Source organism: Schistosoma mansoni, chromosome 6, assembly GCF_000237925.1.
Source record: "Schistosoma mansoni strain Puerto Rico chromosome 6, complete genome".
Taxonomy (NCBI): Eukaryota; Metazoa; Platyhelminthes; class Trematoda; order Strigeidida; family Schistosomatidae; genus Schistosoma; species Schistosoma mansoni.
This window is the reverse complement of record NC_031500.1, coordinates 12,287,562-12,315,394: the sequence shown is the minus strand read 5'-3', so window position 1 is coordinate 12,315,394 and position 27,833 is coordinate 12,287,562. Positions and strand designations below refer to the sequence as shown.

The window sequence follows — 27,833 nt, the reverse complement described above, 5'->3', positions numbered from 1 at the left end:
TAATACTAACAACGACGTAGACCACAATTCTACAGTGGTATGGCTCGGTCATACAGACGTGGTCACTCTATGTAAGGTCTTTTCGTACTCGTATTAAATATGTTACTTTTTACCAAGTTGAAGCGTGCCCTTAAGGAATATTACACCTTATATGCCTGATTCATACGATACGACGAGACAGAATAGACAGTGTTGTGACTTACACGTAAGATATTATAGATCGGGTTTACACATCATTACAAATCCACAATTTTAGGTCTAGGTTCCTTATTATGGTAATATCAATGCCTAAGTAGTTTTGCTAATTCCACAAGTTCATAAACTCGCGCATACGGTACAGAAAGATTCCAAGAGAAATAATTATTGTTGATCATGAGCCAATTCTTAACAAGCTATCAGTAATACACATCTGCATCGGAGCACGTACATGAGACCAGGAATTCAGAACCTCAAAGGAAATGTTCGTGAAAATTTGAGATAAGTGAAGGCACTGAATGTAGTGTATATACTGTGATTTCTTACATCTGCCATTGGTATACACAAGCAAATAAGAACGTGTCAGCGAAGCAATAAGAGCGATCACAGCGTACATGTGTTAAGTAACTGTACAGTAACTGAAATAGAGCGAGTAGTTATTTCCTATAAACATTTCATTTATTAAGAATGTTATGAAAAGTAAGGTCGATAGGCGAACCCGACAATGATAACACGAAACGCCCACTAACACATCAACTCCCTTTGACTTTGTATGACTACGATTTGCGTATTCACTAATCATAATTTTATGTTTGTCATGAGTGATATCAAGTTCGTCGACTCGTTTTTCCTACCCTCTAGTTACTGTCCGGCATGTTACCTATGCCTTTCTTAAGCCATGTCTAATAGGTCGTATTAATTATTTATTTTGTACGCTAACAGTGTTAATTTATGATTTCAAAACAGATAAAGTTTATCAAGGCAAAAAGCTTACTTGTTCTGACTTTGTCTGAGCGAAAGTCCTGCTCTCGATAGTCTAGTGAATAGATTAGAGTTGCTTCTATGGGAAATTACATCTTACACAGTGCACACTTTCTGCTGATTCTTTCGAGGGTATGGAGATATTCACTGTTATTCTAATGTTACTACAGAATTTTTCTTTCGCGATTTTTCACCAGTCCTTCGTTCCGTCATCAGATAACCGTTTGCTCGTCCATAGTCTTAAAGAAATATAATAGGAAAGATGCTACAATTACTCGGATTTTGACAACGCCTTAACCAGTAACATTTTTTAGAATCAAATCCTGCCAACCCAGGGAAGTCAGAAGTTAGAAGCGAAGAGGTTCGAAAAGATATTTGAAAGAATATCGGTACATCGAGAAAAAATTAATCTAGGCTGACTAGAGATTGTAGGATATGTGGAGTACGGCACACCCTCTCGTGATCTGGTGCGAGTGTATGACCGAGCGCCTTCAGCCAGATGAGTTCATTAAAAATGAAGTGGTAAGCATAAAATGTCAGAGACTTAAAGAGCTATTGATTTTGTGGATTTATTTACAATTATATTAGTATTTATCCTTTTTTTCAGAACTAAGACTAATGCTATTTTTCAGATAAACAAAGCGGAAAACTAACACTGCATATATAGTAGGTAAATTTCGATCCTGGCCTAAACTGAGCAATTGAACCCACTTCGTGTATGTTACCCAAAATCTTGAACTATTTTTCAACGCAAAGACGAGCTTTTACCGGCTAGTCAAAAAGATATTGAATACTGATAAAAACGACCTTGAGGAAACCGGCCTGTTTAACCCACATTTCCGATGGTTAAGATTACGAAGTTGGTTGTTTGTGGACCGACTGGTTCCGGGAAAACTTCTCTGATTGAACACTGTATATATGGGAACTATTTTGAAAGGCAACCAGATGACTTTGCAAGTCATTTCGTTATACTAGCATTCTTATTTTTTAAACCTTGATGCCGTTTTCTTATGCAACAGACTTCATTGTCGACAATCAATCTCAGGATAAGTGTATGGTGACTGTTAAGAGCTTCAACTTGTTTCTTAATGTAGTTGATCTGGAAATAAAATACACCACACACTAGTTGATCACTAGTTGATTCAAACAGCAACCAAGCGACTGAACTAACTACTTAGGCCTTCCTAATCGATAAGAGTATACAGTAGTTAGTTTACAATTCATAAGTAAAATTTGTAAGACTCCAGATGAGAAAAGTGTGGTGGTGGGCGAGGCTATAGTTAATGGACGAACCTTAAGTGACCTTGAGAAATGTTGGCCAATCAGTAAACATAGAGTAGGCATAGAGTAAAAATATATTATACAAAACCAAATAATTAAATTAGATACACTTCTTTTATATGGTCTAAAAACTTGTCAATGTTAGAAAAAGGTTCAAAGGTTCCAAAATCCTAATGCATAAGGTAGAGGAACTCATCCATATGGCTCCATTATAGTTGGTCTCTGGAGCCATGATAAGGTCACAAAAGCCCTCTCAGCCTCGACCATATAGCTTCAGTATTGTTTGTGTGTACTACGGTTGTGTAAATTTATCATTTTTATTATGGATGTCCCTGCAATACTCATACTACTGCACAGCCGAAGCTTAATTAACATCAATGGTGTACATGGGCTCCAGAATCCTGAGAGAACAAATGGCGTATGAATCAATCGTTGGTCACCGGCTACCATGGGACTGCATCTCCTGACGATGCTACAGCGCCTTGTGGATCAGACCTTTAGGTCAAAGGCTCCGGATGTGGTCCCCTAAGAAAACCTGCTTCAGTTTGGACACCTGAGTAGTATCACAGTCCTCACACAAATTAGATGAGATTTGTGTGGTGCATATGTATCTGGTGCTTTCTTGTACCAATATTTGTGTTCAAATAAATAAATAATCAGTACCGTCTGCGATTATTACAGCCAATGTTACTGGTGCTTTTATTATACAGTTGGCGGCAATTATTATAATATGCATTAGTCTCAATCTGGATCGAGCGATAAAGGTTACTATCCTAGCAAACGTCTTCCTTCAACATATATTACATCGAAGGACAACATGACGTTAGTCCGCACAAGGTCTACAAGTTATTTAATACTCGTAATCACAAATAAAGGAACTTCTTAGTAGCCCCATTTATTGTAGCCGCTTAATTGTCAAGTGTTCTCCAAAATTCTCTGTGAACCAATCGTACATGGGCATCAGGTACCGAAATTGGCGCCGTGACCTTGAAATCCTTCGAACGCTTTTGATTGGCTTGTCCATAGATTATAGTCTCGCCCAAAAGCACCACATTTTTCAAAACATTAAGTCAATGTTTTATGAATATTATCTTTAAATAGTGAGAATTCCTTTCTAATTTCCTTGTCATGTATACATATGATAATCATTTACTTAAGAATATACTTTGATTACCAGATTTCGACTTATGAAGACACGTATAATGCTGTTGTCGAGACAGATCGTGGTTCTAAAGAAAAAGTTCGAATTTACGATCTTGGAGGGATGACTAAATTGGAAAAACATTTTGTGAATTGTGCTGATGCATTCATTTTGGTATATGATATAAGCGATTCCAAATCTTTCAGCTCTGTTCAAAGTCTAAAACAAGACGTAAATCCGTCTTATTAAATATCATAACTTTTATTTCTGTAGATTGACAAATATCGCGAGAAACGTGATTTATGCATTGTACTTAGCTGTCACAAGGTTGATAAACCTAAAGATGCAACTTTAGATTCTGCAGAAATTTCTCGATGGTCTCAATCCGAGAAAGGTAATCAAATTGTGTCTTATATCATGATGTAATAAATGGTGTTTAGTGTCACTTTTTACAGAAAGGAATGTACTAGAAACACCAAGAGATGCTCCACAAATAATAAGATGAAGGGTTTGATGCATAAGACAATAGTCTCCCTTTAATGATTAGTGGAAGTGTGGTTTATCAAATGTCCCGTTAGGCAAACGGACTGTCAGGAACAGACTACGTTTTTAATGTTTTCAAAAATGCTTGACGTAGATAGCTGAAGTGGTGTCTCTAAGATGTTTCTCAATGAACGAAATTCTTAATCCTAATAAACATATAATTTAAAGCTTTCCGTCGGTGCCAGTTATCCTTTATCCTTGTTAATATTAGGTATAGAGCATCAAGTTATCGGTGATCTAGATGTATTTAGCTCTGTTTTCAGTTCTCCAACTCCATCTGCTTTGAAGTTTCTTACAGATTTTCAAATATACAAGTCCCAAAAGTCTGACCGTAATCAAATTTATCACATTTATTTGGTAAGTATTCAGAAACTGGCAGGTGACTAAGACATCTCTTTTTCTACCGATTAGGTAGCCGAATCCAAACGTTTCCCATTTCCAGGAAAATCTACACCGCTTCGACTTACTGTTCAGATATTTATGATTTACCAAAATAATGAGTCGACCTAATAGTGTTTTGAATATGGGAAGTGTGTACGTACTTAACGTCCAAAGAAAGTGAAAGGTTAAGATGTAAAGATAATCAAAACTTGTAGGACCAATTAAGAACAGTAACAAAAATAATGATAACACAAAAAGAGAATGCATAATAGTTATATAATAATGTGAGGGTTTGAATTAGATATGGTGGTTGCCACATCTCTTTCAGACTAATTTGCTCTTCTTTCTGATCTTATCGTAGTTTCTGTGGTTGCTGAACTTCGGTGTGGGCTAGTGTTTGTTGCAGGTCGTTTGTTTATTGCTTGCTCTACCGTAGATTTTAGTGATTTTATCGCTTCCTTCTCAGTGCTCTCTAAAAATTTTGATTTCACGCGATCGGTGCTAACAGTGTCTTACCTACTCTTCCTGCTTTGACTGTTTTACTGTCTTTCCTGATTATTTTAAGAGGGCTGTCGTACTTTATCATTTCTGACGAATCTGTGTGAGCATTTGTCTAATTCGATAAGCAAGAATGATCTTGCTTTCTGGGTTCGTGGTTTGACAGATCTAATTGATTCCATATGTTGTCTTAATTTCTGGTTATATCTGCTGGAATATTTGTTGCACGGTCAGAAAATTCACCAGGCAAATATAGCGTCGTTCCATAGACCAACTCAGCAGTACCAAAGTCAATGCCTTGTCCGAGAGTTGAGCAGATGCTTAATCAGTCAGTCACTCACAACATTGAACCTGGTACGTATGTACATCTGTTCAAGGTGCTATACCCCATTAGCACAGATAAAATTGTCAGGCCAAATCTCAGAATAGTAGAGAGTAAGTTTCCGTGATAGCGGAGAAGATAAGGCATCGAAGAGGAGATTCGAGAAGAAAATATAATCAGTGAAAGAACCTAAATAAATTACGCCTGTTACCCCTCGTGGAGGAGCATAGGCCACCCACCAGCATTCTCCATCTAACTCTGTCCTGGATTTCCCTTTCCATTTGTGTCCAGTTGCTATTCATTTTTGTGTCTGCCTCCAATTCCCAACACAATGTATTTTTTGGTCTTCCTCTTTTCCTTTCCCCTTCAGGATTCCAAGTTAGAGCTTGCCTCGTGATGCAGTTTGATTTTTTCCGTAATGTATGTGCCATGCACTTCCATCGTCTTTTCCTAATTTCCTCTTCAGCTGGAAGCTGGTTTGTTCTTTCCCACAGACCGCTGCCCAAAAAATTAAATAAGGTTATGAGGAATTTGAAATCTCAGAATTTTGAGAAAGACAAAGTGCGGATGCACCTTCTCCATCGCAAACGATTTTGAGCGTTTTTATCCGAAGTCTCTGACCGTCTGTTTTGATGATCATGCGAACCCTAACCAGGTAGACTACACTAATTAACATGGTTCAGTTCAATCGGCGGTGACTTGATAGAATGATGCCATATTTTGTTTTGGTCGCCACTAACTTTCTTCCAACATACTCTTATATCAGTATACATGGTCCGGCCCCCAAATGCCCTGGTACGGTCGAGAGTGGGGAGAGTTCGCTCTCCCTCTCGAAATGCTCTCACATGGCCACGCGAATATATAGCCTCTGCCAGGGAAGTACTACTCACTGCCTTCTCGCAAAGGGGGTGTTGTTTACAAAGTTGAGATGACGAAAAGCGAATGTCCGGCGCTTTAACCGGGTTGGTGGACATGGCGAGTTCACCTAGGGAGTTGGAAAACACTGATTCCAAACCAATGGTGCACATGGGCTCCAGTATCCTGAGGGAACAAATGGCGTATGAACCAATCGTCGGTCACCGGCTACCATGGGACTGCATCTCCTTACGATGCTCCACTGCCTTGTGGACTAGACCTTTAGGTCAAAGGCTCGGGGTGTGGCCCCCTAAGGAACTCACCTGCTTCAGTCTGGGCACCTGGGCAGTATCACAGCCCTGACACAAATTAGATGAGATTTGTGAGGCGCATATTTACCTGGTGCTTCCTTGTACCAATATTTATGTGTTTAAATAAATAAATAAATAAATAAAGACATCGCCCATCGAGGAAGTAGGCGATCATCGGACATGCGTAACACATGTCCTAACCATTTCTGTTAATATAGACTTAATACCTCACCATTCTGTTCGCTATCTTTACCTAATAATCTATTTCTAAGTCAGGCATTGCTCACTGTTAATTGTGTGGTAACTCAGTTTTGTATATTAATCCACTTGGTCTGTGTTTTTGTGTATGAGCTTCTATCTAGGCTTCTTGGATAACAAGAGGTATAGAGTGTAAGGTTAGTATAAGTGAAAAGTAGAATCTCGTCTTTCACACTTTTGTTTATAAATGCAGCTTTGCGAAGCACTTGTTTAACATTTGTAAGAACAAATAATGAATTATTTATTTGGTGCGTAAGCGATTATTCAGTGGTAATACATTATTTTAATCTATCTAACTCAAAATGATCGACTAGAAAAATTGATCTCCATTCAATATACCAACTTGATGTCTAATGAAAGCAATTTGTTTAAATGTAAGTTGCTTTATCAGTTCACTGAGTAAACTAGGATAAACAAATGCAGTTACGTTTCTGTATAAGGTTTACACTATTAGTTCTGGTCACCTCATGAGTTATCTGGATGGAAACCGTAAACAAGATTCTTTTCCAGCGTGTGTTCTACAACAATAGGAAAACGCTTTGCTTAGTTTCGATTCTCTGGGCAAATAATAAAGGCTAAAATATCACTGCTCTTGAGTGGTTAGCGTTATATTAATATATCTATCTATCTTTTCACTGTCACCAAAGGAAATTTGTATAATTAGAAAATATAATTATTATATTGTTCATCAGATCGATCCTTTACTAATAGACTGATTTTTTAAGGTAATTCCACTTAATTCAAAGCATTTGTATATATACTATTTTCAAGTTAATCATAGGAAAACATTTTTAGGTTTATTAACTGTTATGTGGGTTTTTTCGGCATAAATATCTGTCAATCTTGATAATGTCATCGTTTTGAAAGTCACTTAACCCAACTACTCTTAAAACTTAAATAACAAGTAAGTTTCGTGTTGTGATAATTAAGACCATTCAAATTTCTTTAATTTTTTTGTAGTCGTTCTTTAAATTTCATGTAGTTACATTATTATTATAGTGAGTTTGTTTATAACTAATTTGTCCAGTGGGACAAGCTTCCTTTGTTCTGCTAATCGATTTACACCAAACATGGTATTCTTGATTGTCGGAACTTCAAAAAGTGATGTTTTTCACTCTTTTTTCAATTCAGTGGCAAATATATTTGAAACAACTGTGTATGACCGCCAATCACTCATGAATCTATTCACGTGGACTGTTTCCCGTATCACTCAGTCTCAAAGTGAGTGGATTACGTAAAAATATATCAAACATGTCATAATTCTTTATTGACCTGATATTTAACTTCTACCCATAGATACAGCGTTTAAAATACTATTCATTTTCAGAACCACCGTTAAACATAAACTGAAACCATTTAAAATGCTAATGAAAAGGAGTTCCGAAGTTTTTCCATCTTAGTTAATTTTCCTTTTACAACACTGCAACTGGCATTTTCTGATCGTTCAAAACCAAGATTTTCTTAGCATCTATTAAATTTGATATCGGTGTTTTGCCTGACTAAAATCCAACAACCAACATTTTCCGGTGAAAATAAAGTGACCGTTGGTCAGAATCTGAAATACATATATACCTAACGATAACCTAATATAATTCACTACTGTTTAAGCGTTAGCCGGTATTCGGCTAATTGTTTACGGAGCAAGCAATGAACAGTTATACCGCGTTATCCTTTGTAGGATTTAGGAGTTTTTATATCAGCTGACGACATTGAATGATATACACAAGCGACTACAATTTTTACCACATATTTGCGCTTTTGACAACTATACTGAACGACGTTATTTTCTCAGGCGTTCTATGATGAACACATACAATAATCCTTTTGATAGGAAAGTTCGACAAGTCTCCGAGTTTCTTTGGATACCTTTTGAAATACAAAACTAACTGACGAGTATTTCCCTAAATTTGATAATTTAAGATGGTACTATTTAGTCAGTTACGTAGCTTGATAACACTAGTTGAAGTGATTAGTCGCGTTGAATTCATTATTTATATAAAATAAAATACCACCTTCTCTGTTGTGAAGTGTTAATTGTTGAAATTCGTATATTTCTAAAACGATGTATACTGTAAGTTGTGCCGAAATTAGACGAAAAGCTTCTAGCCAGAAGAATAAGCAATACTAGAAATTAATAACCTTATATGACAAGTTATGTCTCTTCCTGATGTATGGAAAGTACTCTCAGTTTCATTGATAATAATATGCTTCTTTGTCAACATTAATGTTTGTTTGTTCAATCTCGGACAAGTTTAAGTATCTAACCGTTTTTCTTCAATTATCAATGATTCTCCATATATTATTAGTTTTGTGCTAAGAATTGTTTTCAAATTAATCAATTCGATTAATATATATGAGTTGTGACATCATATCTATCCGTTTCATTATACACGATACCACACACATAATTAGAAATGTTTTACAAACAAGTAAGCTGTTATGTCTTGTTTTTAATTTGTTGTCGAAAAGAAAACAATCACATTTTTCTCAGAACACGGTGATTATAGTCGATAAACACTTTTGTAAATGATGTTACTAATTAAGGTGATGCATCAATAATAATAATACGGGACAATTTTTGTTAAGAAGATGAATTATTTGTTTTAGGTTTAATGTATATAAACAATGTAAATCTATAGTGTTATGCTTGTGCAATTGGTGATGAACATACATGCCTGAACACCGATTACCACGACGCGCTATGATGACTAGTGTAGGGGATGGTTAGAAGAAAGTTAGGGGCGGCCAAACCAAGACGTAGCACCAGTGTTTGAAGTCATTAACTTCTAGTCTGAGCCATGTTGGCAGATGCAGACTACTTAGTTGGGGTCCGCGTGACTATCGTAACCAGTGTTTGGAGACTGTAGGTGACATGTCTCAGAATCGACCACAATGGCGTAGGTGTATACACTGTTGATCTTCCCTTAAACCTTGAGATTAAAATTGCTTCATAACTGTCTTCCTTCCTATACTATATCCTTATATACAATCTTTCTTTTATATTTTACCACCACTAAATTAAGTTCATCTTGTTGTGCTAACGAGGTATAGCAACTTGGACCGATGCATAAATGTGCCTGGTCCTACGATGTAGCTGACTGACTGACTGACATTAAACAAAAACGTGTTATTATTTCTAGTCTTTATATACATCAAAAATAATTTGACATTTTCAAATAGTTAAAATGAAATCAGATATGTGTTTGAGAATTTGTAATGAATGTGCTTTTCAAGTATTCAATATGTGTGTGAGATCTAGCATTTTCCGTTCATTGAAGATTTTACTTCGAATCCTAACTTTCAATTTATTTACTTTTTTGATCTTCCAAGTTGGAATGCTCTTCAATAGCTTGTTCACAGAAAATATATGTAAGTAGCTTTCAATGATTAAAATGAAATCTTTAGTGGAATGACACTCTTATGTACCGAAATGTTATACTAAATGAACAGAAAAATGCTAGATATTGTACTTTTCCCAAACATTCAAAAAAGACTGATTATTCATACACAATGAAATTACTCTTTTATATTTTTTGGATGTAAAAAATGTATTACAGTTAGTTTTATTTGTCTCCAGTATCATGAGTGAACAAATGGCGTATGAATCAATCGTTGATCACCGGCTACCATGGGACTGCATCTCCTCACGATGCTCCACTGCCTTGTGGATCAGACCTGTAGGTCAAAGGCTCGGGGTGTGGCCCCCTAAGAAAACCACTTGCTTCAGTTTGGGCACCTGGGCAGTATCACAGCACTCACACAAATGAAATGAGATTTGTATGGCTCATATATATCTGGTGCCCTTTTGTACCAATATTTATGTGTTTAAATAAATAAATCTGGTGCTTCCTCTTTTCGCTCATTTCCATTAATAGCTATCATTTTCTTATTCCTTGGATCGTGTCACTTATTTTCAGTGTTTTTGAAAACCTCAGTATTGAGTTTCTCTAGCGAACGCTTGATTACGTATTATTAAACTAATAAACAGATTCTTACCAGTCGATAAATCATAAATCCCAAACAAATAAAAAGGTGGTGAGTTGACTGAAGCCTTACTTTAAATTCGGTTCTTATACATAAATCAAGTGTTAGTCATTCGGCCACATGAAACTTTGAAGTTCGGAAAAAAACGTCAAAACCTTTATAAAATTAATAAGTTTGGTAAGTGAGATCAGGAAAAACTGTAAATTTACTGGCACTGTTTGGTTATGCAGATTTCAGGCCTTTCTCTGCTTGCATAGATGTTTTAGGGATAATTGTTTGTACTTTCTAACAAAATTTATTCATTTAAAGCACACGAATTCGAATACAGTAGCCCACTAAAAAGGCCTAACTAATGAAGTGATAATGTTTTGAAGAAATATAGGATTGAAGGGTTAAACAATTAGTAAATTGACAGATAAGAATAGTATATGATAGTAGACACACTTCAGTTAATAATATACCCGAAAAGACTTCTTTCAGTTAAGAGAGTTCACACCTTGATGAAGTATGAGGTAGAAAACTGCAACAGGATCACCTCTAGGTTCTATGCCAACCCATATCTGTTAACATCTTAAACCACTGAGTTTCACAATCTTTAAGACTCCAACTAAAGAGTCATGACGAACTGACAAATAATGACCATATACAGCTATATTTCCTATCACGGCATCATGTTAACTGACCACTCTGTTTGCTTCCTTCACCCAGTTCCTGTATTCTTTAATTAGTTGACGTTATGGAAACCATAGAGATGTCATTCGTACGAATGGTCATGCTGTAGTGAACGGAACACTAGTTGGGGGCAATCGAATGTATTTAAGAACAAATTACAGACTATCTCACTCAATTCTGATAACCATACAGCAAACAGATAATTTGCAAAATCACAATCAATTGTCTCAATCTTCACTATTCATTCTGTAAATATCAGTTCATCTTCTCTAGTTCCACTGTTCATGCATTTTCCTATCAATTGCGCTTGATTTCTGTTCGTTCCTTATCGATCTTCTTCCAGAAAACATTTTATGTCTGACCATCGCCATATACTACTTATATGGATATAAGTAGACCACACTACAACGAAATTCAAATGGAATATGGAATAATTGGGATTATTAAATAAGCTGTCATTTAGTATTTCTTTTCTGCACGTTGAATAAGTCGATAACCGAACTTAATCCAGATAAAACATTATGTCTTTCTTTAACAGTAAGCCATAATTGGTTAAAACCTCATCCATTTTGAAATTTACTTAGTATTGTTTGTTTGGATCTTCCCATTGATGTTTTAGGACTGCAACTGATCAGTCTCTAATTGGCATATGTGCATACTGTGCGTATTGCCTCGATATAGCCTTAATTCACAAGCATGGTAAGCAGAGATGGATAGTGGCTAGCAGTGGAATCCAAAACGCGCGTTCCGTCCTATTTGGGACTAGTCAACTGAATGTACCTGCAACTGAGAGTTGATGTTCACTCTGGGACTCGAACCCAGTACCTTTCGCTTCAAACGCCATCGCGTTATCCACTCGGCCACTGAGTCCTGATAGCCACTTGCTTGTGCAATGGGGTGAAGTTGGAATTTACTTAGTATTGTTTGTTTGGATCTTCCCATTAATGTTTTTAGGACTGCAACTGGTCAGTCCATTTTGATTCATAATGGTAGTGGGTTTTTCTTCTTTTTTTGAAGAATCAAATATTTTGAGCATTATCTATTCAGAAATATTTTTTACCTTTTTTAGACAACAGAAGATTTACGTATAAAAGTATTAATGATCTGAAGTTTTTATTCATTAAAAAAGATATTTCGTTTTACTAACACATATGTTTGCTTTGTATTTTACGAGTGAGGTTTATATTTATTTTTTATTCTTTGTATGGCGCCATTGGTTTTTCATGGCATTTTCACATCAGAAGAGGTTTTGTGGAGATTTCAGTATTTTTCATATTTGAAATCATGAGTCAATTAAAGCTAGACCACAATGGAAAACCTGGAAACACTGTTTGAAGGCCGTTTCGTCCTATTGTGGGACTCCTCAGCAGTGCGCATTTCACATCAGTTCAATTTCGAAAGTCTGCTTTAATCATAGATTCAAGTTTGATTTAATATTTTATGTAAAGGTTTAAGGTTGTTGTAGAGATCCGTGTAAATCTTTCTTACAGAAACGGAAGTATTCATTACCCGAAAGGACGAGTCAGGTTACGTTTTAATATTAAGTTTAGCCTGGAATATTCAGTGGTTGATTTACGACTCACTGGTTTTGAAGTTTGTGTGTTCAGTTTGTGCGAGCCTCATGGATACTATTTTTTTAACATGAAGGGTTTGTAGATTTTATAATTTGCATAACAAACCGGTCTTAGTCAGACAACCATTGAAGACCAAAGAACACTGGACGGGGATATTTCGCCCTAGTGTGGGAATCATAGTATCCATCCATAAACCTACTTCAAACTGAATCTATGGCCTTCAGGTCTGTTGGCGAGGGCTTAACCTTTAAAATACTAAGTTTTATCCAATGATTTATTTGTTTAACTTCAATTAATTCTCGATTTTGCTCAACCATTTAGAATTAGTTAATAATTGCCCCATTCCTGGCATGGTCGATTTCCAGTGGTCACATTAATTATCACTTGAAATTTGTCACTAGGGTTTTAATAGTGCTAGTTTTTGACCGGTAGAACTCACAATAATGCAATCATCATCGAAGACATTGAGGCTCTGTGTCATGAATTAATTATAATAAGAAATGTGGATTATCGTATTCTAACTTAGTGATTTAAAAGTTACCTATTCACTCCAAGACCTTAAGATCTTGGGTTTTATCTTAAGTCGGGTTGTAAATACGCACCACTGTTGAATCTCATACTAGAACTGAACACAGTCGTCCACTGCGCCGTGGTTTTCATTGGTTATCTAACCAAGCTCAATCCGTGACGTTAACTAAATAATTCAACACTATCTACAAACCCTCTCTACTAAATAAATTCGTGGAGAAAATATGATTAATTTTTGACACTGTAACTTTAAATAATGATCCTGAATATTATTAAGTTTTCATAGAAACTATCTTGAGGCAACATGTAACTCGAAATTTATCCTGTCATTTTCACTACTACTTTTTGTAATGAGTAATATCCTTGGGATCATTCTGTCCTATTTGATATTCATCTAATTTCTAACTCTTGCCAACACTGATACCCGAATGCTTCACTGAATTTTTCAACAAATCAATGTTTGTTATTCTAACCATCATTTTTCTAAACATTGAAATGTTTTCTGTATCTCGTTCATACTAGGGAAGGGTACAAACTGCGATTATTTGTGTTTAAAGGTTACTGATGTTATTTCATCACCACTCGATTCATCTTTGAGTTGCGGTGAGAGATTGTGTACAAACGAATCAATATACTTAAATCGAGAAATCATCGTTTTAGTACTCGTAGTAATTTAATGAACAGAAGTTCATTGTTGTAAATTTGTGTATCTGACGTCGTAGATGTTCATTTCAATAGTACACAATTATTGGGCCCCACACTTGATAAGATAAAAACTGAGCGTTTGTTGTATTATTGTTACAAGCCTAGTATGCCAGTCAAGAGCTTGATGAGAATCCAACCAAGTAACACTTCGGTTGTTGCGTAACACGGAACGTGATAAATAGGAGGGAAACAGGTTTTCAAAAAAAGTTTTGGCTAGCTGTAGAGATAGAAAATTTCACTACGTAATAAGTCTGTTTAAAATAGAACAAAACAATAATAAAATCGAAATCCCCAAATGCCCTGGTACGGCCGAGAGTGGAGAGAGTCTGCTCTCCCTCTCGAAATGCTCTCATATGGCCACGCGAATATATAGCCTCTGCCAGGAAAGTCCTACTCACTGATTTCTCGTGGCGGGGGTGTTGTTCACAAAAGTGAGATGACGAAAAGCGAATGTCCGGCGCTTTAACCGGGTTGGTGGACAAGGTGAGTCCACCTAGGGGAGTTGGAAAACCCTGATTCCAAACCAATGGTGCACATGGGCTCCAGTATCCTGAGGGAACAAATGGCCAATGAATCAATCGTTGGTCACCGGCTACCATGGGACTGCATCTCCTTACGATGCTCCACTGCCTTGTGGACTAGACCTTTATGTCAAAGGCTCCGGGTGAGGCCCCCTAAGAAAACCACCTGCTTCAGTCTGGGCACCTGGGCAGTATCACAGCCCTGACACAAATTAGATGAGATTTGTGAGGCGCATATTTATCTGGTGCTTCCTTGTACCAATATTTATGTGTTTAGATAAATAAATATAAATAACAACTGAGAATCAATAATGATTGAGACTGGAGATTACAGTGTTTACTTACATCACATAGCTTCGACGAAAAAACGTAAGAATTGGAATTCTAAGGCTAAAAATAAGACATAGATTTTTCTGGTAGCAAAACATTTACGACACTAACCTTACGACCATTCAGTCTTGTTAACTTAGTGGTTATTTTTCCATAAACAACTGTAGTCAGGGTATAATTTCTCAGATCTCATCAACTAATTTTTATTTAGAATACTTTATGTAGCCAGCTATTGACTCACAGTTGGTTTCTGCACGTCAATTACTAACTAGTCAGTTGGATGAGAACTGATATTTATTTACAAACATTTTGTCACCTGTACCAGATAATTCTTTTGTAATTCATTAGCTTGATACTGATCCATATATATATATATATATATATATATATATATATATATAGGCTGTTAGTAGGCTAATGGTTCTGTTTTGTAGAATTTGTTTGCTTAGGATTTCAAAGTAGTTTTCATGAGAAAACTAATAATTTGGCTACGACTTGTCCCTTCACTATTTCATTACGTCTATTTCGCCCACATACTGTGGTACTGCTTGGTTACCTGAGGTGTAGATGGAGCTGGTTTTTAAATTTTCAACAAATATGTATTTCAAAAGCAAGTGCTTAAGTCATTAATCTCAACTCATTTGACAGATACAGATTCGTACACTTAGTTTCAAGTCACAGTTTAAGTGTAATAAAGGCCTTATGATATTACTCAACTGCCCAAACTGTAGCAGGTGGAGCGGGTCTCGAAACCGTGTAGCTTGACTGTTCAAGCCTGCGGCTGATCTGTTGAAAGTAAAGAGCCTTAATCATTGAGCTTCTGGTCCACAAACGGTGTGCATCGGTCGCATAAAGCCTCCAACATAATTGGGCACAACTAGATCTACACTTGTCTATTTGACTGAATGTATAAATAAAAAATGGGTTCTTTTTATATGAGAGCATTAAAATGAACATTATCTCTCAGTCCACTCATCACATTAATTATCATCAAAATGTTATCTATTATGCTTGCAAGTGTTGTTACATTAAAGAAGAAAATTACAATGTGTCATATAATACTTTCAGAATTTACATTTCCTATTTATATAATCTGCAGTACGATAAGGGATGACTAAAAGCCTTAAATCGAAGGTAAAGCAACTGTTAGGTGATGTATTTTACATTTTCTAAAATAAATTCACATGTTTATATTGTACTTTACTATGAGATAATAAACCTTAATGAACATTAGAATCATAAGTATTTTTATGTATAAGTTGTATTTGTCACAGGTTAGTCTCACTTTGTGGTACCATTGCTAACGAGAGAGTATTGGATAACTGGTTCGTCCTAGTGTAAAACTACTCAACAATCCACACCCTTGACCCCACTAGGGGTTAAACCTAAAACCTTTAGGTGTTATGACAAACTCTTAATGATTAAAACCACTGCATTGTTGTTCATTGGTACAATTTCAATGTCAACCAATCTTAGATACAGCGTAATGATCATCAGATCCTACTGATGGCGACTGTTCCGTTCCCGATATATGTCCTTTTGTGTTTATATAGACACTGAGAACGTTTTTCTTTTTTCCAATGATTGTTTTCATACCTAAGGTGATTAAACTTACGCATATGTGTACTATGGGATAATCCCTATTTTACTTTTTTATGCTCCATTACATAAGGCTAAAAGTTTTGCATTTGTTCTTGCTGTGTCGTGCGCTGTTGTGTTTTTTCGTTTCACATATTGAAGTGCATTGTTCTTTTTTTCGTTTTTGAAAAATGATGATTATGAATGAAATGATCTTGAGTGATATTAAAGACATCAGGGAGGTCGTCACTTCCTGGTTGCGCAAATCGTTGATGAATACTTCTTGAGGTATCCGAATAAAAATTGGGTAAAGGATAGTCTTGACAACCATATAGTCAAAAAGACAACTGTTTAAAGCCGGTGACTTACGGCATATTTGTGAGTGGTTGTTGGTTTGCTAACTCAGCACTTTTAAGACCTCATCTTTAAAGATGAAAATCAATAGGCCAAGATGAGTTGTAGTATTTTTAGGGCTGTTTTTTAACCCCATACTTTCGTAGTGAAAAGAATGAGATGACATTTAAGTCCATTCAGTCCTAACCATTCTAATTATCTTGTTCTGAATCAATTTACAATATAGAAATGCTCGGAAATCAGTAAAGTTTATGCATATATTCTCAAAGTTTTAAATAGTCGTTTTTTGTCAAGCCCTTTTTTGCATCTGAAGCCTTTTATTGCTATTTTTCAAGGTTCCTTTTAAAACTTACATAATTCTGTGTACGATGATTATACTTGACATCATTGTATCTTGGATCTGTGGTATATTTGTGACGATAAATGTAAATTTTACGTGAATAGTGTTAATAATAATTATTGATAACCACATGGAAGAGTGTAAATTAATTTCAGCTTTGCATTTATTTCCTTATCGTTACATTCGGGCAAACTACAGCCCTGGTACAGCCGAGAGTGGAGTAAGTCCTCTCTCCCTCTCGAAATGCTCTCACATGGGCACGTGCATATAGCCTCTGACAGGGAAGTCCTACTCACTGCCTTCTCACACCAGGGGTGTTGTTTACGAAATTGAGAGGACGAAAAGCGAATGTCTGGCGCTTTACCTGGGTTGGTGGACACGGACGGTCCTGAAGGGAATAAATGGCGTATGAATCAATCGTTGGTCACCGGCTACCATGGGACTACATCTCCTCACGATGCTCCACTGCCTTGTGAATCAGACCTTTATGTCAAAGGCTCCGGTTGTGGCCTCCTAAGAAAACCACCTGCTTCAGTTTGGGCACCTGGGCAGTATCACAGCCCTGACACAAATCTAATGAGATTTGTGCAGCTCATATGTATTCGGTGCCACTTTGTACCAATATTTATTTGTTTTAATAAGTATGTACTAGAACTTTGAATTTTTTGTTTAAAGTAGTTTCAGTAGTTTTTAATTTAAAGAATAATCACATAAACAAAACATCATTCAAATAAGCAACTTTTTGATCTTCACTGTAATTGAAGAAATCACAATGAAATACTCGTAAATATGAAAAAGCGTTTTATTACAAATTGAACATGGATTCATCTAAAGAGACCTTCGGTAGTATACCCAGTGATAATGAATTCCAATCATTCCATCACCATTTTCAAATAATAACAGAATAGAAATTTGTGTTCAATTTCAACTTGGAGTAAGCAATGTTGAAGTTGTAAATTTCCACCGACTGAAATAGTTAGAACTTGTTTCATCTCTTTCCTTAATAGGTAATGTTTACTTGTGTAGGAATACATTGAAATAAAGCCAGGGGCAACCAAACTAAAACACAATCAGTTCATGAATTTACTAACTGTTGATCTTAGACATGGTTGTAGATACAGACTACCTGGTTGGGATTCACGTGACAACCGTAATCAGTGGATTGGAGACGGGTGAAATGGCTCAGAATTTTTCACAATCGAGCAGCTATATTCAATTTTTATCTTTCTCTAGAACTTGAATCGCATTAGTCCTTCATGTATACCTTTCCACTACGTCTTTTCAAACCATATACCTATGTTTAGTCCTTCTTTTTATGATTGCTTCTATATTGCTCCGATATCTTTTGCCATTAAATTTGTTAGTTTAATTTGGTTGTGCAGATGTAATATAACAACTTGGATCCACAAACTTGCGTTGTTTACAACTGACTGTATTTTAATGTTTTCACTCATAGTAAAATCTTGGTTTTATGAAGTCGATCAGCTCCCAGAACATTCGTGAGCCAATAATAACCATCAGTATGAGGTTTTGGAGATTGCGCTCACTAATGACTAACTATGAGGAAAAATTTACAGAGTTCTAGTGAGCATCTTTGACCAATAGACCGTGTCATGTTTGAGGAAGTTACCGAAAACAGTGGAAGTCGGACACTTTCTATTTCCACCCAATTGTTTAAGTGTACAAAGGTTCTAGGTTTCAGAGTCGTAGATGCACATTGTTGAAGAATATCATACTAACATGAAACGATTATCCAGTGTTTCCAGGTTTTCATTAGTTGTATAACTGTAATCGATTTATGATCCCAATATGAAATTTAGTTGAAGAAATGTTTTTCATTTGTCATCAGTGATTTTAATGTAGGTTTGTTCTCTGAGCTAGATAGTTTGGTCGATGACTTCTACCCGAAGTCATCAGTGATTTATTTAGTGAAATATTCCTACCCTACTCTACATTAGTTAGTTACTAATCTTATGTTTTCATTCTTATTATTTTTTTCTCTTAGGTAAATCAGGATTTTCATTCGGTAAAAAGGATGTTCGGTGAAAGAAGAACTCTCAACGAACTCAAAGAAATTGCAAGCATCATTATTATGTGATGGAAAATTTTAAAAAGAAACATATTCTCTCCCATATATATATTGAAATACAAAACAACTAAATTGTAAAGAAAGCTCATTGTTTCCAACCATCTGTTTATGACTAACCTTTTGAATACTATTATTGTTATTATTATTATTATTACTGAATAGAATAATCTCTTATTATTATTATGACTAACCTTAACCTAAGTAAAATTTGCCACTTTTTTTCATTCCATGTATAATAATATTCAAGTAAATCCGTTATATTTTGAAGTAGTGTATCAATAGTTAAGGGATTCAACATTTAACCAATACGTCACGGGTTCGAACCTTACTCTATGTACTTCAGTTTGACAAACCTGTTAGTAGTATGATTACTAATCATAATACTTAGAGTGTGATTTGGTCTACTTATATCCACACAAGTAGTGTATGGTGATGATCAGATATAGAATGTATTTTGGCAGAAAATCGATAAGAGAAGAACAGAAATGAAGCTTAGTCGATATGAAAATGCATAAACAATGAAATCAGAGAAGACAGACTGATATTTACAGAAGGAACAGTTAAGATTGAGACAATTGATTGTTATTTTGCAAATGTATTGTCTAATGGATGGTTATCAGAATTGAGTGAGATAGTCTGTAATTTGTTCTTAAATACATTCAATTGTCTCCATTCGTTTTTCATTCACTACAAGAGTATAGTTGAAACTCAAGTAATGTGAATTTACATCTGATTGATGAGTTAATAATAATTTTATGTTATATTCTTTGTTATTATTCATTTCTCTGTGATAAATGATTAAGATAATTTTTGAATATGTACTTTCCCTCGTTCTGTTCCCTTGACAACAATTTCAAATAAAAATATCCATTATATTTTGAAATTATAGTTTTCTTTTTTTTTATTTCGTTGTAATTATGTATTATTACTGTTATATATTACCTTTTTTTATTTTTTTTTATAATATTTTACTTAAAATTGAAGAGATATTTATAATTTCACAAGATTATAAGGCTAGGCAATACTTTCTTTAGCCAATCAATAACATATTATGTAACCGATCATTCAGCCAGCCACTTGTAGATTTTTTTTTCTTATCTGAGGAGACAAAACAAACTGGATCGTTAGTAGGAAACTATGTTTTAAATTTCGTGATATCGTTTTAGATATGCTTGAATAGTCATTGGAAAAGATAGTAATTATCGAACTATGGTACAGGAGATTATTATGTATATATTGTTCATTCATTAAGTATTTGTTTTACAGTTATTATGGATTGCCATAATTGTAAGCTTTCATTTAAGTCATTAGTTTATATAAGAACTTTCGTCTATATTAGAGCGAATAGTTTCACAGTATTCGACCGTCGAGTTGATGTAAGACATTAAATAGGAATAATATATTTGTAAAATCTCCGCGAATGAATTTGAAGTAAATCCAAAGTTTCGCCTGGTAATCTGGTCCAAGCTTTTTCAAGGAAATATAATCAAAGTTATCGAATATAAATGGGTACATGGTTCTTTGGTTCATTGTATACTGAATAGGTCATCCAATCAGCGTTAAAAGCGGAGAACCATGTACATATTTATATTCGATAATTTTGATGTTTGATTATATTTCCTTGAAAAAGCTTGGACCAGATTGCCAGGCGAAACGTTGGATTTACTACAAATTCATTCGATGAGATTTTACAAATATATTATTCATAGTTAAGTCATTAGTTATTTCTAGATATTTTACTGTTCCTAAGTTATCGGTAATGATTAACTAAGCACCGATCACCCAGCATTTTTTTAATCGTAAGTGATCTAGATCTGTACAGATTGTGATCTCCTATTTATGATGCGTTGTGATTTTATAATTGATTTAGTTTTTTATAAGATTTTTTAAGTCAGAACAAGGAAACGAATGGGCTGGCTCCTTTCGTTTTCTTATTAACTACCTGTGATAGAAGGAGCTGCACGGACCAATAAATGTCAGGCTATCCATTCCTAGTTAGTGGCCATCTGTGTTTTTGATTAAGTAAATACCATTTGTCTTATTGGCCTGAAGCGAACTCCTCATCAGTGAACTCGGTAACGTAGTGATCATGTTGAAGGACATCATACATATTTGTTTTGTTTAATGATTCTACTAATAATTATACTTGTTTTTATTCACTTATTATTTCCTTGAACACATAAATATTGGTACCAAGGGGTACCGAATACATATGGGCCACACAAGTCAATTGATTTTTGTGCGGGCTATGATGCTGCTCGGGTGCCCAAACCGAAGCAGGTGGTTTTCTCAGGAGGCCACAACCGGAACATTTGACTTAGAAGTCTAATCCATAACACAGTGGAGCAACGTTAGGTGATGCAGTCCCATGGTAACCGGCGACCAATAATTGGTTCATACGCCATTTGTTCCCCCATGTACTCTATTGGTTTGGAATCAGGGTTTTCCAACTCCCCTAGGTAGATCCGCCATACCCACCAACGCGGTTAGAGCGCCAGACATTCGCTTTTCGTCCTCTCAATTTCATAAACAACACTGCAGCTATGAGGAGGCAGTGAGTAGGACTTCCCTGGTAGTGGCTATATACGTGTGGTCATATGAGAGCGTTTCGAGAGGGAGAGCTAACTCTTCCCACCCTCGGCCGTACCAAAACATTTGGGGCACCTTTTTAAGGTAAATAGTTTACTGTGGTATTATTTTCTTATTTTGTTCATACAAACCATGTCATCTTGATGATGATTATATTACATCCGTCATATAATAAGGTTTTTCCAACCATTCTTTGTCGATTCTACAAGTTGCTGTGTGTTGGGAAAGTGTTGTGATTACCACAATAAAAAGTAAGAACTTAGTGGGCTATGAAATTACATGCTCCGAATTCGGTTATGTGGCGTATAATGATGTTATATTTTGTTTTATTTGCGACCATTTATTTTCAAAATCATGATATATATGTATATATATATAATATGTATTAGCTCATTATGTTATGGAATGCATGTTACACAATATTGCTAATTAAAAACACCAAAAAGTTGTAAATATTTCGGAAATATTTAGATCAATTTCAGGAGTAATACAGAAGCCTTATTTTGAGTTTGCCACTTCACATGCCATTTATTTATACAGTGTAATATCTGTATGTCTACAGAACATTCATAGAAAAAAACTGAAATCATGCGATGTGTTTTGTAGGGTAATACTCGATGTTCGCAATAAAAGGAAGATTGTCATGCTTTGAATTATTTTCACTAATAAACACTTATATAAAGTAAACATCCCGAACATATTTCATCAACATACTTTTGGATTCTTCCTTTAACTTAAAATTATCAATATAATTGAGATAAGACACGTATTCATGGATTCTTAGCGCATCTTCCTTTTAATATTCAACATGTCTGCACTGTATTTCCTTTTTTCATCTGATAAATTGAGACGTGCTGCAGTAACGTGTTTATATAAGACATATAGATAGCTATAAATGATTTAAATGAAATCTAATGTGAAATTTACACTCTTACATGGAGCACTGACACACTAAACGAAAAGAAGAATACCAGATATCACACTTTTATTCAACATTAAAAAAAGATGATTTTCTTCACACGTTCAAGTGGCCGAGTGGATAACACGATGGTGTTTGAAGCGAAAGGTACTGGGTTCGGGTCCTAGAGTGAACATCAACTCTCAGTTGCAGGTACATTCAGTTGACTAGTCCCAAATAGGACGGAACGCGCGTCCTGGATTCCACTGCTAGCCACTATCCATCTCTGCTTCCCATGCTTGTGAATTAAGGCTATATCGAGGCAATACGCACAGTATGCACATATGCCAATTAGAGACTGATCAGTTGCAGTCCTAACACATCGATGGGAAGATTCAAACAAACAATATTAAATAAAGTTGGATTTGTTTATTTTGTAAAAATTGGTTTGTAAGTTCCTACAATTGATGTTACTTCTCTACAACACTTCTAAGAAACTAAATACCTACTAATCTCTTAGTAATGTGACTAGATAATCAACTGAGTTGTTATCATATACTCACTTTCATCTCTCTTCTGTCATAGTATTCTCTATTTTGCCAATATATTTTGTATACATCATTATCAATATTGAATGAATGGTGTTGATAAGTTGAAGTTTTCATTGAAAATGACAAATTAAATTATGATTTAGTTTGTATCGAAAGAATAAATTAGAGGATTAAAAGATATGACATTTCACCTGAAGATTTACTGAGGGGGGGATTCTTTTCTCTACTTTGAAGTCAAACACCTTTAACCTATTTTTCCGGTCTCGTATTTACGTGTTTGTTTTGAGAAATTTAAGGTTGAAACAAGAAGGATTTTTTCCCTGTTAAGTGAACAATTCAAAATTCTCATCTTTTCTAATTACTATAGATTGGTTACTTTTAAAATCAATAACCACCGTTCAGTTAATAGTTTTCATTGGTGTTACTATTTTTTTATTAACTTGTTACAACGCATCGGGTAACAGATACAAATGGTTATTATTGTCAGGGATTTATGGAGATTTCATGGTTAATATCACGAACTGGCCTTAGTTACACAGTCACCGAAAAAAAGGGAACACTGAGCGGGTATCTTTCGCCCTATTATGGGTGTGTCCATAACCATACTTTGGATCGAACCCGTGAACTTAACATCTCTCGACAAGTGCTTAACCTTTAAAATATTGGGTTGTTATCCAGTGATTTATTTGTTTAACTTCAATCGGTTCTCGATATTTCTCAACCATTTTAGAATTGGTTGATAACCACCCCATCCCCGTCATGGTTGAACTCCACTGTTTGGGCTATTCATAGATAGTCTTAATAATCAATTATTTATACTTTTCTATTTTAAAAATCTGACTACAGGTTTTGAAGAGTTTATATACTGACAACATCAGATTATTAATGTCTAGTAAACGAATGTTGATAACAAAAGTTAAACAACAGGTTTATTTAAAGTATCCTTTAAAACATTTATACTTCACATGTCTCGGATCAGCCTGGAGCTTAACTCGTGGATGTCGATTCACCAATCATCTTGAAAACAAAGTCTCACCTCGATCCGATAATAGTTAAAAATAGACAGCGGCTGGAGGTAGTTGGAAGAGGACTATTAATCTAGGTTTCTTGCTAGTCGGTAGTCGTCGGTAATGTGTACCTGTAATCTTAAGGAAACTGATGATCCATGAAGTTTTTTGACCCAAGTCACCCACTTTCACGTCCTGATATTTTGCTAGTTAGGTATTCAAGTTGCGACTGACTTGCTGTTGGACTGATATATTTACTACTGATTAATCACTGAGTAGTGATCAATATCATGTTTGTCTCGACATTTTTAATGCTGACCTAATTTTATTGGTCAAGTTGCGATGCGGTTACTAATCTGAGTGACTCGAAAGCACTATGTTGAGATTTTATACTCAAGGTTCTCTCTCGAATACCTTCAACTATCTCCACCACCAGTGATTAACCATTTAGAAATATTCGCATCTGATCCAGGGAACGAATCAGCAATATTGAGCCGACTGATTGACTTCGGTTTCACCTGCTTATATCAACCAGCTAATAAGTCTGAGTTGATTTTAAAAATGTTACTGGATTCAGTACATCTCTTAGATATGATCAATGTCTTTATGACTTTAATCGTATAATATAAATCTTTAAAACATATGCTTATTTTACATCTGGTCAACACTCATTATCTTGTACTCTCTACATTCTCAATGATATTAGTGATTGGTGTTTCCTTTATTTGTATGAGTCCATTAATATAATGGAATCCACTGAAAATGACTAACTGGCTAGTAGACTTAAATGTCCACTTAACTTTTCATCTATTTGAAATACTTAACTAATATACTTATCTCATTTTGTAATCGTGATGCTATTTAGCTGGTTGTATACAATAAATAACATCCATCAGATTGGTTCTTCTTCATGTATTAATAAAGAAAGAAAATTGTCAGCTAACAAACCCTAATGTCTAACTGCTATTAATTAAGAAAAGACATTCATTCCTAAATCATTTATGGATATAAACTGTAGAATCTAGAAAAAGTGAATTACACGGAATCTCATATCATTCGACTACTGTCTTTTAAATGATCTCTTAAACTTAGACTTCATTTCCAATTTCATTGTCACTATCCTGAATACTGTATATGATAGAAGAAACATCTGAATAAAGCTCAAATAATTCCGATACTGTATCCGTTAACGTTCTTATGTTTATTTCTTATTTCTCTGTTATAATTAGGAACCAGCTCATATATTGATACCTGCCCAGCCAAATTCTAATATAAATAATAATAATAATTCTATCGCTTCATATTCTATTGGTCCATGTACATATATTTTATCAATATCTGATCAGTATTTAATATCTGGTCACTTGAATGGCTGGTTAATTATTTGGTCAATTAAAAAATATCGTCCTTTACGTCAATGGATTGGGCATAATGGATATCAAATTACAAGTTTACATTTTTGGCCTCGAAATCATAATGATAATAATAATGTGATAATATCCCACGGTCGTGATGGCTTTATTCGTTTCTGGGGTTTAAACACTTTAAAATTTGATACAACTGAAGTGTTTAAACCTCTTGATCAAAGTGAGTAATTCAATTACTGTTATTCGTCTTCAGTTTTTCACAGTTGAAATCATGAGTCAATTGAAGCTAGACCACCATGGAAAACCTGGAAGCACTGTTTGACGGCCGTTTCGTCCTGTTGTGGGACTCCTTGGCAGTGCGCATCCACGATCCCGCACTCGCGAGATTCGAATCCAGGACCTACCAGTCTCGAACCAGAGCCCTTAACCGATAGACCACTGAGCCGGCATCCAACGGTGTTAATGTCTAACTTCAACCAATCCAGGATTTTGAGCGGCCGTTTACCAGTTTTGTCCACCATTAAACTATATAGATATGTTATTTTTTTCAATGAATAATGTTAAATAAATGTTTTTTTTGGTTTCTCAACTATATTTATTCTTCGACTTTCAAGTTAATTGGTTTGTGAATAAACTCATTTTACATGTTTAGAATTTGTCAAACTGGGATTTACTATTTTGAGTACTGGTTTCAGACTTTTGGTCCATATAGCTTCAGCAAATCTCAGAAGATTGGGATTCGATTGTTTATTAATCACCTTGATACGAAAAGTACTGAGTTATAGTTTCATTGTAAACATCAACACACTGGGATCTAGGTACACATGACTGATCAGTCTTAAATAGGATGAAACGCGGATCTTAGATTCTACCGTTTGTAATAATCCGTTTTTACAAAGACTTCGAATAATAGGTGTGCATGTTACTCCATCCAATCGAGTGGTTTCGTTATTTATCACATAAATAGAGTGTAATCCTTACGTGACACTATAATCTGATTGTTTGCACACTTATATGTTGACTGTTGGTTATAGTGTTTGACGCCATTCATTGTTGTGACTCAACAGCGCACACCAGTGTTGTACATTATCGCTAAGTTGTGAGTTTTTATAATTTCTTCTCCCCCCCTCAAGCTGTATATGTTTTGTTTTGCTTTCTTTTTGTATTGTGTTACAGTTTTTGGTGAAATTCATACATACGATATTTCGTTTTGCAATTCCGATTTATGGCGTGCATTTACTACAACAAGTAATAGTAACAGCAACAATTCAACGGATGTTTATTTCTTGGCCCATTTGTGTCAAGAAGAAAGAGATGACACAGAGTTGAGACGTCTAATCTCTAGGTTTATTTGACCATTTAACTTACGAACTTCAATAGTATTTTTCTCCTTGTACATTCTTTTTCCCTCCGTAGTCGTTTTAGTTGTGGAGATGTAAGTCGATCAAAACTTAAAAAGAAGGTTTCGGTAGGACAGCAAATATCAAAACAGAATTTAAGATAACAGGTGATAACATCAGTTGTGTTTTCTATTGAGTCATCTGTAAATAATTCCCAGTTGGTCGTACGAAACATGTTTTTTAGATTTTGTAAATTTTCTGCTGAGTAATTCCTGTATATTACTTTTTTGGTATGGTGTATGTGTGTACTCTTTCCATGTTTACCATATACTTTAGGTAGAACACGAATTATATAGTGATCCGAGCTAGACAATGAAGCACGTTTGCGAGTCACATAGGTACCCACATCATTAATGAAAACCAAGTCTAGATGAGCATTCAAACGAGTAGGAAAATCTACTACATTTAGGTGACCTAGTGATGTAAGGAAGCTACAGTCACATGAATTGAAATCACCACATACAATTGAAAGTGAATCACTGAAGGCAGTAACGGCGAATTCAGTAAATTTATCAGCGAAGACAGATAGCGCAGATGATGTGCAGTCTGGAGTCATGTAGATATTGGTAACATAAATACATTTGTATTTATTTAGGTGTTTTGGACGGCACCTTAAAGTTAGACTGTCAACAAAGTCATTTGAAAACTTGAAACAGGCAAAAGTAGATCGACACCAGTTAACGTTCACAAAAGTAGCTACTCCGCCACCACAGGTCTTTTTATTGTTTAATCGATCCTGACGATAGATATAAAAATCATGTAATGATACTAAGCAATCATCCTGTAAGTCAGTTAACTA

The 27,833-nt window shown here is 35.2% G+C and overlaps 1 protein-coding gene and 2 non-coding genes across 4 annotated transcripts; 2 read left to right on the top strand and 1 right to left on the bottom strand.

Moving 5' to 3' along the window:
- Positions 1-1,786: 1,786 nt before the first annotated feature.
- On the top strand, positions 1,787-19,470 carry Smp_059690.1 (putative kappa B-ras; the record flags this gene model as incomplete). 2 transcript variants are annotated; one of them, XM_018798285.1, is made up of 5 exons in its annotated part: positions 1,787-1,922; positions 3,416-3,610; positions 3,653-3,773; positions 7,679-7,768; positions 19,139-19,179. In XM_018798285.1, the coding sequence occupies exons 1-5, from the start codon at positions 1,800-1,802 to the stop codon at positions 19,177-19,179; spliced, it is 570 nt and encodes a 189-aa protein (XP_018653243.1). In that variant the 5' UTR covers positions 1,787-1,799. The 2 variants fall into 2 exon arrangements, with proteins under 2 accessions (XP_018653243.1, XP_018653242.1); XM_018798286.1 differs by lacking the exon at positions 1,787-1,922 and having other exon boundaries at positions 3,298-3,610; positions 19,139-19,470.
- Smp_tRNA_01038_Gln_TTG.1.1 lies at positions 12,003-12,069 on the bottom strand. The gene has a single exon. It is a non-coding gene (tRNA).
- A 3,362-nt stretch (positions 19,471-22,832) lies between the features above and the next one.
- On the top strand, positions 22,833-22,904 carry Smp_tRNA_01651_Pseudo_TTG.1.1. Its single transcript has one exon. It is a non-coding gene (tRNA).
- The last annotated feature ends 4,929 nt before the right edge of the window (positions 22,905-27,833 follow it).